The sequence below is a fragment of the Mizuhopecten yessoensis genome, unplaced genomic scaffold (genome assembly GCF_002113885.1).
Source record: "Mizuhopecten yessoensis strain PY_sf001 unplaced genomic scaffold, ASM211388v2 scaffold2249, whole genome shotgun sequence".
Taxonomy (NCBI): domain Eukaryota; kingdom Metazoa; phylum Mollusca; class Bivalvia; order Pectinida; family Pectinidae; genus Mizuhopecten; species Mizuhopecten yessoensis.
Window position 1 is genome coordinate 476,107 of NW_018404452.1, and position 11,263 is coordinate 487,369.

The 11,263-nt window shown below is 35.7% G+C and overlaps 1 protein-coding gene across 1 annotated transcript; it reads right to left on the reverse strand.

Moving 5' to 3' along the window:
- Positions 1–6: 6 nt before the first annotated feature.
- On the reverse strand, positions 7–9,257 carry LOC110445352 (transmembrane protein 241-like). Its single transcript, XM_021489913.1, has 10 exons — positions 9,170–9,257; positions 7,155–7,307; positions 6,271–6,317; positions 6,009–6,098; positions 4,551–4,632; positions 4,209–4,286; positions 3,330–3,407; positions 3,063–3,111; positions 830–878; positions 7–192 (listed from the first exon to the last, which is right to left on the reverse strand). The coding sequence occupies exons 2-10, from the start codon at positions 7,290–7,292 to the stop codon at positions 153–155; spliced, it is 651 nt and encodes a 216-aa protein (XP_021345588.1). The 5' UTR covers positions 7,293–7,307; positions 9,170–9,257; the 3' UTR covers positions 7–152.
- Positions 9,258–11,263: the final 2,006 nt, after the last annotated feature.

Genomic DNA, 11,263 nt, shown 5'->3' on the forward strand with positions numbered 1-11,263 from the left:
GGGACATCAGAAAACCCTACAGTCTTACCTGTATATGTAGTTACATAAAGCTCCAAGCTACAAGGGGACATCAGAAAACCCTACAGTCTTACCTGTATATGTCGTTACATAAAGCTCCAAGCTACAAGGGGACATCAGAAAACCCTACAGTCTTACCTGTATATGTAGTTGCAGTAAAGCTTTTCATGTGAGCTGAAATGAAGTTATTCAACAATTTACTTAATTTCAAAAAGAATGATTGTTTGAATACTTGGAAATAAACAACAGTGTTTTTAACACATGCTAATTGATGACCAAAGGATTGATGAAATTTAAATATAAATACGACCGATTATTTATAAACATGACATCATGAATTTTGTGCGAAAAATATCATTGAGTGAGTTTAGAGGTTGGCAGCTATAAGAGTTAAGGACATATACTACCTAACACATCATACCAACGATTAGAATTATCTCCCCATAATAATGTCAAAGCATTGTTATGTGACATGAGGATCAGTGCATTGGACAATTAGAAAGTTAGAAAATTAGAAAATATTCACCATATATCCCTTCTGTTTGTGAAATTGTGAAAAATATATACATCCAATTATTACACTTCTTACTTCATTTATTACTAACTCCAGGAAAACTCTAGAATTTTTTTCTCTATACATGTATTTTCTGATGACAACTGGACTAACATATGAAAATAATGCAATTTTATCATAAAATCAATCGGATAGTCTGTTCACCATTGTGTGTCTCAAATCTGTAAACTAGACTAAGTAGGAGAAACAGTGTACAGACAACAATGAGGACACATACCCTGGTACAATGGTACATACCTGATTTTTAACCTGGCTTTGGTCAGTTTTGAAAAAATCTGTAAAACACCTGGAAAACATGGTAAAATGTGAAATCTTACTGGTAAAATGTGAAACCTTACTGGTAAAATGTGAAACCCTGCTGTCAGTCTAACTATTCCAGAAGTGAATGCCAAGATTGGAACTCTCATGTCTGTATCAAGATACCCCTATTACTTTATCCACTTTCTACATATTTTAAGATATTTATAATATAAATAGGATCTTACATGAGTTTCCATTTCATATGAGATTAATGAGCATAGTCTAAAAAAAATTCACTTTAGGCGAGCTAAAATGAAAAATTCTAATGAGTTTCATCAATTTCATATGAAATGAAAACGAGTGTAAGCTCCTTTTTATCAAATAATCAAGATTTTTGGCATCTATTCGTGTAAAATGACAATTTTCATGCAACCTTGAAACGTAAAAAGTCACCATTTTGACTCCAGTGTGCAAGTCTGTGATGTCATGTACTTCCTAGGCTTGACGTCACAGTTGAAACAATTGAAACTTAAAACCAATCACAGGGATGATAGTCGCATTACATGGGTTAATACACCAAAAAATATGACATGGGTATATTCACTGGATAACACAGTACATTATGTGATACTGGATAACACAGTACATTATGTGATAACACAGTACATTATGTGATACTGGATAACACAGTACATTATGTGACAACACAGTACATTATGTGATAACACAGTACAGTATGTGATAACACAGTACATTTTGTGATAACACAGTACATTATGTGATACTGGATAACACAGTAAATTATGTGACAACACAGTACATTATGTGATAACACAGTACAGTATGTGATAACACAGTACATTTTGTGATAACACAGTACATTATGTGATACTGGATAACACAGTACATTATGTGACAACACAGTACATTATGTGATAACACAGTACAGTATGTGATAACACAGTACATTTTGTGATAACACAGTACATTATGTGATAAATATATACATGCTTTCCCTTACACATAATATATCTATGATTGGGGAGTTATCTCCCTTAAAACTTTCACTATCTCACAAATTATACATTCGATTTTGTATTATAGTCGGTGATAGAAAAGAATGATCTCCCCTTCAAACCAATACATGTAGCCTTGTGGATCAGCTATCTTGATATTGATAAACTTCAGTTTCCTTGTAAACACATTAAGTTAGTATCCTGTTGCTCGGTGTTTTATCTTCAGCAAAAACGATCCTAATATGTCCAGTATCTTTCTATATAGAGTTGTATATAGAAATATACTGTATACTGGTAAGTTTTCGCTGTGTTAAATTTTTGCCTTTTCGACAACCATATTGAGGGCAAATTTATCAATATAGCCTACATCTGTCAACAACATAATATATAAATAGTAATTAAATATGAAGGCTGAATTAAATATTGGGCAAAAATGGATTTTACTGTCAAAGGGGCGAAAATTTGACTGGGTGAAAATTTCATCGTACAGAGTATTCATTAAATAATTGACCTTTTCACCAAAACATATTGGCTACACTATGAGTATTCAATCCCTGCACGTCTTGCCTCATCCTCGATATCCAGGAATTGTGCTCACCTTCGCTCTCTACACCCCAGGAATATGTCATAGCAAAATTGAAGGCTTGGTGTGCACCACCTTGTTGATGAGACAAGAAGACTAGTTTGATCCTTTGATGTACATCAAAAGAATCGCGCAGTCACGTAATGGTAACAAATGACAGGCTTTGAAATCGGCGTCTCTCCTTTGTAATCTTCAAAGGACATGAATCAGCCTAGCGATTGGTCAGGTTTTTTTTACCTGAGACCAATCAAATAGCTATCTTCGTGCCTTCAATTTTGCTATGACATATTCCAGGGGTGTAGAGAGCGAAAGTGAGCGTAACCCCTGGATATCGAGGATGGTCTTGTTTATAACACAGAGATTATAGGTAACCACTAAGCTACCAACTACTGGTCGTATTTGTTGCTAACATTTTTCAGCAACATTACTGAGAATCATTTCAAAATGTTCTGACATACCAAAATGGCCTGTATCCTATAATTGTCTTTGTGTAAATATAGAGAAAATAACATAATTGAACAGGTAAACAACTTGCCAGGGCCTGTATACAGTAGAACAGTAATGGAAACTACCTTAATTAACTTGTAACAGGTATGACAGGGTAACACACTCAAATCAATGGGCACTTTACCTGTAGAAACGATATGAACACACATCCAGAAATATCCATCTGCATTGAACTGAAATGATAAAGGACAGCTTGTTTATCAGTGTTACTGTGATAAGATACAATATATCTTATAGGTGGATATCCTCAGTAGCAATCCACAGATAAAAGTGATGCATTAAAAGTAAACAATACACACCTGAGGGTCAAAGTTAGTAAACAATACACACCTGAGGGTCAGAGTTAGTAACAATACACACCTGAGGGTCAGAGTTAGTAAACAATACACACCTGAGGGTCAGAGTTGACAGCTCCTAGAGAAGAGATGACGACCAGCATTAACATCAGGTAACTAAATAAACTCATCAGCTGTAAAAGAAAACAGCAATGTGTATATCCAACTCCCATGCAACCAAAATAGAGTACAGAATAGGTATGTTTATTTAAAATTGACAAATAGTTAAGCCCTGTTAATCCAGTAACCACTAATCCAGTTATCCCCCTGTCCCATTTTCCGACCACCAGTGATTCAGTTGTCTCACAGAGATACGTTTGGATTAAGAAGGTTGGGTAGCTATATATATCCAGCCTCATTAGTTTGATTGTCCTACTATTCAGTCATCACTAATCCAGTTGTCCCAATATCAAGCCAGGGTTTTAGGGGGAGCATAACATTTGCCTATACAAATCCAGCCAATTAACAATCTATCTAGTTTTCCCAGGAATGAAGGAGGCTGACATATCAAGCTGACAGTCATTTCTCCAGGAAGGTAAGCAATGATGTCATGCTGAAATAGCAAGGCTCCAAAGTATACAACCAACTGTCCTTATCCCTAGTTAATAAGTCTACAGCAGGTACCCAGTGATATCACCTTGTATAATATGTCATGGCTTACCTTCCGAAATAAATGACTTTAGTGTAGGCAGCCAATCAAATACCTTGTAACATAATATGTCATGGTTTACCTTCCGAAATAAATGACTGTATTGTCAGCAGCCAATCAAATACCTTGTAACATAAGGTTACATGGTCATGATTTATCGTCTGAAAGAAATGACTGTCAGCAGCCAATCAAATACCTTGTAACATAAAATGTCAGGGTTTACCATCGGAAATAAATGACTGTATTGTCAGCAGCCAATCAAATACCTTGTAACATCATGGCTTACCTTCCTAGAGATGGCCATCTGTGTTGTACAGTTTATAACTGTGACTAGATTCTGAAGAGACAGGAATACTGGCAGTGTCTACAAACAAATCAATTAGGTTTTAATATATAATATTTCTTTTATAAATTACACAATGACTAGAAAACTGATTGGTGTATTCATTGATAAATACCAGGTACTAAGATGATATTATTTTATTTGTAAGGTAATTCACATCACCAGAATAAAAAGGTCTTAAGACATCCTACATATATTTGTTATCTGTGTATGGTTTTGAGACATCATCAGTAAATCTGTTAGAGGGGTTAGTTTACCCTGCTGTTACTCTAGGTTTGTACTGACCAGGTTAGCCAGGGCCTTGGATCCGGAATAAATCACCGACACAAACAACATCATACCAGGGATCCACATCACTGCTCGATGTCTGAAACAAAGGTCAAGGTCATCAGAAAAGGTCATCTGTATCAGACAAGGTCATATGCAGACCTGTTTACACTATTATTTGTCAAAGAGGAATTAAAGTTTAGTTTGACATAGCAAAGTGTAGTATCCAGATGCTTGCGCAGCAGGGGAGGGTGTGGGAGGGGCGCCATACTACCGCCATGCTTGCAGGAGAAGTCTGAGCGGCAGAGAGTGCAATGCACGAACGTATCGCCCTTCCTGGAGGGCTGTAGGCATTTCAAATGTTTTCGTGTAGGATAATTGGTACCGCTGGGTCACCACCTTCTTATTCTTTGGCAGAACATATTGTTGGCATTTTTGTTTCAGCATCATTCCTCTGCTCGTGTCAAAATGGCTGTCACTGTTTCCCAATATTTGGAACGCATCGGGAACCTTCATTAACCATTAGAGGGATGTCCATTTGAAACCACTCCGCAATTATCGTTTATAATCTATTAGATGAATAGGGATCACGTGTTTGTAATGCCCATAAAATTGTGATTAGCGTCTGTGTGACTATGTGGTTTACAGGGTGCATTCGATACAGTGTGTTTGATACAGAACACACAACAAAGGTCGACGAACACACAATGGCATTTTTTTGGATTTTTTTGGTAGAATGCATAGAAACTACTCTCCAAAGTGCGGAGTGTAAAATAACTTCAATAATCGTAGAAACTCTTCTAAAATCGTAGATGTAAACAAGTCTGTCATTAGTATCATTTCAAAACTTCAAATGGAGATTAATAGAATCTTACATGAGTCTGTTCCGTGGACAGGGATATCTCAACCCTCGTGTAAGAGTTTGGCAAGCGTCGTGCTGGCCAGCCAAACTCTTACACGAAGGTTGAGAAACCCCTCTCTATGGAACAGACCCATGTTTGATTAGTTTTCTCACATACATACAAATAAACAAATTCCAGTCAGAATAAACATTGATCTTATTTTTCCGGCAAACCCCAAAGCCCTAGGATTGAGACGGATGATTCCCCATTCACAACAATTGTATGACATCACGGAAACAATAAAATGACGTCACGTCAACAATCCATTATTATGACGTCATAGCATGTTAGCTGTCTTTCCCTACCCCGTATAAGATAGAGTTGTCTTTTCCCTAGCAACAACGGGATCAGCCTGTGAAGTATGTGAGAAATTCATTTCTTCAATATCATTACATTATGCAGTCTAAAAGAATAATGATATCTGACACCATCACCTAGATGTTGATGATGCCAGATAACCTGAGCTGTTAATGATGCCAGATAACCTGAGCTGTTAATGATGCCAGACAACCTGAGCTGTTAATGATGCCAGATAACCTGAGCTGTTGAGATGAGGTAAACTCTGTAAACAAACCTGATTGTTTCCTTGTCTGTCAGCATGGAAGGCAAGTGTTTGGTGACCACACACATCCTTATAACCAAAAACCCCACAAATGTCTGCCATCTACAAAATCATATACAGATGTCATTTATACCTTTTGAGATATTTTTGCAATTGAGTATTGTATGAGGTTTGATAAAAATCAAAAGTATCAAAAGAATGATAATATCAAATACATGGATCACATTGAGAAAATGAACATGTTTAGTGTTACATGGTGAATTAATGCACTTACCCTTGAAATATTGTTGGATACTTGAACTCCAGCACTGACAGGACATACTGAAGCAAAATAAAACAAATATAATCTATTGCAAGTGACACCCTCTGGCATAAAATTAGCTTATAGGGAAAAAACTCCATGTTTACCATGATTGCATCCATATTTACATGTACATCATCCTATATATTATCTCCCCCGATGTAAATTAAAAAAAAAAATACTCTTGCAGTATCTTTCCTTTTTTTAACATTATTTTATCGCTTTACATTATCATTGCTATTTTTAACAACATTTTCCTTTTTTTAAATCATCTTGTCTTTATTTTACACGAAATTCTCTTCTTTTCGTCCTTCTTTCTGTTCTTACACTTTCACTTCTTTCCCTGTGCTTACAGTAAATCTAACATTTTCACATTATCTCTCCTACTTTTTTCACATTATCTCCCCTGTTTATAATTATCTACCTTGTGTTTATATTATCCCCCCTGTTTATAACTGTCTTTCTTGTTTTACATTATCTCCCTTGTTAATAATTATCTCCCTTGTTTTACATTATCTCTCCTGTTTATTATTTTCCATTATTATCTTACCTGTTCTTACATTACTACCCATTTCTAAGTCATCTTGTTCTTAAATCATCTCCACTCTTCTTCCCTGTTTTACAAATATCTTCAGCTGTATACTATCTTCAATATTCTTCCCTATTTTCTCAATCTCTCTATTATCTCTATTGACATTTACATTATCTTCCCTACTTACCTTTGATTTTCTTAATATATCTTTTTCATTTTACATATAACCTTCCCTGGCACTTTCATCTTCCCCCCCCCCCCACACTTCCTGTTTTTTCCCTTATCTTTTATCACATGTTCTTGAATTATCTCCCTTCGTACTTACCTTGTTGACAAAGTTTGTCACCAGGAACAGAAAACAGAAGATGAAGCATCTGGTCACTGTATTCTTCAAAATATCCATGATTCTGTCAATGATCTTTAAACTAGTTAGGATGATCTCTGTCCATGGTGTATGTTTCATGCCTTATTCCACAGACTAAAATAGGGAAAAAAAATATGCATGTGTAAACCATGACGTCATGGTTAAATGATGCATTGACACTAAAATAACCTCCCACTTTGACACCGATTTCCACACGAGACAGAGAAAAAACCCACTGTTTCATAATGATTAAAATACATGATCTTATCTCTTCATATCAATTATGTCATTTATCACTTATCCCATTATACATGTGGGGAAATAAACAATCAAAGGTATTAAACAATCAAAGGTATTAAACAAAGCCTGAAAGAGTCTTTCACACATTTCAATCAAAAGAAGTACAAGTTTTAAAAGATGTGTTGTTACTCATGAGAATATAGACGAGGACGACGGGCTGATATGCTTCAAGTGTACACAATTATGAATGGTGTGGACGATGCAGACAAGTCCAAATTATTTACTGAATTCACCTATCTGGCAACCAGAGGTCACCAGCGAAAATTCTTTAGGAAACAATGCCGCTTCAACACCACCAAGAACATATTTAGCAATTGTGTAGTTACCAACTGAAACAAGTACAATTTATCAGCTGAAGTGGTTTTACGTCGAAAGTTTAAATAGTTTTAAAAATAGGCTAACAGGCACTGGAAAGATCATGCACACAAGTTTTATCAGTCGTTCTAATTTACGATATATTTACATTAATGTGACTGTTAGACTTCACTAGACAAGACTATATATATCCTCGGGTTACCGGTTTCCGCGCACTTAAGAAGCATCCGCCATTTCGTACTCATATCGGCAGAAAAATGTTGAAATTACAGAAGACTGTCATAAACATGTATACAATCTACTAAAGAAAACCAAAAAACTAGCAACATAAAACTGTATTTCAAAAAAATCAGAACAAACAATTTTTAACAAATTTCTCCCGTCGGAAGTAGCCGTCATATGTTTCCGTGTGTCTATTTTGATTTAGTGTTCAAAGAAAGATAACTCGAATACACTAAAAAGAAATTCTCAACAGTGACCTGCAAGAACAAAAGCATCGTTTGGAATAAAAAAAAATATCTTTGATCGTCAAATTAATTAACAAAACATTTTTTTTTTAAATTTAACATTTTTAATTGATTTTTCAAGATGTCAAAAGCGAGATAAAAAGTGCATATTTATGCGAGTTTTTTTAATCGGTGATTATTTTTCATGTTTTCTAGACAAACTTCCTGTAATTTTTGTGTCAGTTTACAGACAATGGCCAAACGTCCAACGTCTAAAATATCCTTGTGTTGTGTCCAGCAGGTCACGTAGTTACGAGATATAGCTTGATAAAATGTCTGTGCGGAAGTACATAACGCGCGGAAACTGATGACTAGACGATACCATATCCATGTCATATGTGCCATTCTTTGCGCACTCCACCATCGACAATCAATTAACTAATTATAAAAAAACATCACTACAAGTCACAGGCTTTCCATTGAATCAGTGATCTTTAGGATACCTATAGCTTGAAATACCTATATGTATATATAAGGGGCAAAGAAGTAATTCCAACAGTGTGGACAAGTTTAGGTTGTATATAGGTTGTATGTATATGATATATATATAGCTAAGTTTATCATCTAAGTCTAGACAAGCCCTACTCCCATAACATGAGAGGCCGCTGGTCGGCCTTTTTTCAATCAGATATGATTTTGCCGACTGCGACCTCAGGTTACGCGGCGCCTGTCAAAAGTTTCACCGTGTAAAACCTCTAACATTGTTGGAGTATACAAGCCCCTGTGCTCCAACATGTTCAAGGCGCCAGTATGGTGTTGGGTCGATCTCTAAATGTGTTACACAACACGAGCCGAAAGAAGAAGACTGATTAGAAAAATGATACAGAGCACACAGATATAAACATTGATGTTTACCTTAAATCTAAGTTTACATAGCACGTTTGTTTGTAAACAGCTGGTCGAAGACTGAAACACAGGAAATGAACGGGAGATAATAATTGTAGAGGAAAGTCATAGTCGTCAGAATGTTTAAAGGTACGCACTAATCTCAAGAATACATTTTCCGTACTATAGGAATGGTGAGACAGGATTAATATCGAAACCCATCTGCCAAAGAAATTCAAAAGTCGTGTCATAAAAAGAAAGGTAGATATCTCATGGCTTTACTACAAAAATAACACTTACTTATTATATGTGTTAATTTTTATGTTATTGATTAGATTGGTCCAGAAATATATATGGTGCATATATATCTTCATAAATCTACATATAATTATAATGGCAGCGGTTAATTATTATGTTATCATTATGATAGAATCTAATTCCGTGGTTACTTAGTATGTATAGTAAAAGTTTCACCTTTAAGCAGCAATGGTTAAAGAATCAAGCTATGAAAATACTTCATATTACATATTACAGGGTAAGAAAGTGCGAACGTCGTAGGTGACTCCGTTTCAGAGATATTGTGATTTATCTGAAAACACATCTTTGGCTCAGCCAGAGACGTATAAAGCCACGTTCAAAAGTTCAACGCTGTCAAAACAGCCATATAGGAATATACCGGGAGGGTTCGATCGTGAGTTCGATATGCGAGCTTTTTAGCTATTTATATGATATTCCGTCGTCACTTACTTGTGTAGGTAATATTTAAAGTGCTACATACATATTGTAATTTTAATGATGAAATGAGTTCCTATTGATGAGGCAAACGATGTGCTGTATGAGAATGTTCAGGGATAATCTAGTGACTGTATATATATACTTTAATCAATTTATCTCTAGAAATAATGGTGAACCCTATATATATACACATCACAAAGCAATTTTAAAATTGAGTCAAATTAACGAAAGCACAACCACGGACTTAGATAACTAATCTAATTCCGTGGCACAACCCACCCCTTTCTTTATAAATATGCGGGAGACATACGATTGAAATTAACAAAGAAAACGGTACAATAATTGATACTCAAAATGAGCAGCAACCCGTCTATATTTGCCCCAGTTGTACTATTTGTGACATAAGTTGTGTCGTAAAAGTTGCATCGGGAGGGGATTATTTCCATATTTTTAATCTTTATGCAATCCAGAGAATCAATGAAGTTTACAAATACAAGCTTAAGTAACACATCTTTCATTTGTAACACATAAATATACACACCAATTTTAAGAATCTTGCAGAGGAAGAACCTGTCCGTTCAAGTCTCAGAAATGTAAGTTATTTATCATTGAATCACCTGATCAGATATAATGTGCATAAATATGCCGTTTGAAGCACGGTCCCACTACAAAACAGAACACAATACATCTCCAGCACACACGCAGGCATACACACATAGTGAGATATTAGCCAGGTGGCATAGAACTAGTAGTTAGCGCCTGATAAGGCAGCTCCTGCGAATCCCTCAAAATTGAATTAATTAATGTATATGCTAATTGTATTAATTGTATATCTATGTACTGTAAAGCGCTTTAGAGTGGCTTATGTTAGTAAGATAGGGCGCTATATCAAATGTTGTATATTATTATATTATGTTGTATATTATATTATTATATAACATGGTCCAGCATTATTTGCTTTGATGCAGTTGTACTGTTTATGGTTTGCATACAACGTGTTTCTTTGACAAAGCCTTGAAATTGATCCTTATTCATTTCCACGTTATCTAGCCTTAGGACAGTGTTGTTAAATGGAAAATTTGAAGACACTTAATCTACATACTAACTTCAAGTACTCCCTTGTTCACCTGCGTTAGCGCAGTGGATAGCGCACTTGCCTTTCTCACCAAGGCGACCGGGGTTCGATTCCCCGATCGGACGTGAAATGGTATGGGGTCACCTGCCCGATTACGTGGGTTTTCTCCGGGTACTCCAGTTTTCTCCCACAGTAAGACCCCCCCGCGCGCTAACATCCGTGCCAACAAGAGTGATTAGTATACAGAGTTGTAAAAACTTGTTTCATCATTGTTGCAAAATAAATAAAGTTTATATTATTATTGTGACGTCACC

Excerpts from the sequence above, each read along its gene's own strand:
- LOC110445352 (XM_021489913.1), bottom strand. The coding sequence starts at position 7,292 with ATGAAACATACACCATGGACAGAGATCATCCTAACTAGTTTAAAGATC. Across the intron at positions 4,287-4,550 it reads CCAAGGCCCTGGCTAACCTG|ACACTGCCAGTATTCCTGTC; the intron begins GTCAGTACAAAC and ends ATTTGTTTGTAG. Across the intron at positions 3,408-4,208 it reads AGATGGCCATCTCTAGGAAG|CTGATGAGTTTATTTAGTTA; the intron begins GTAAGCCATGAT and ends TTTCTTTTACAG.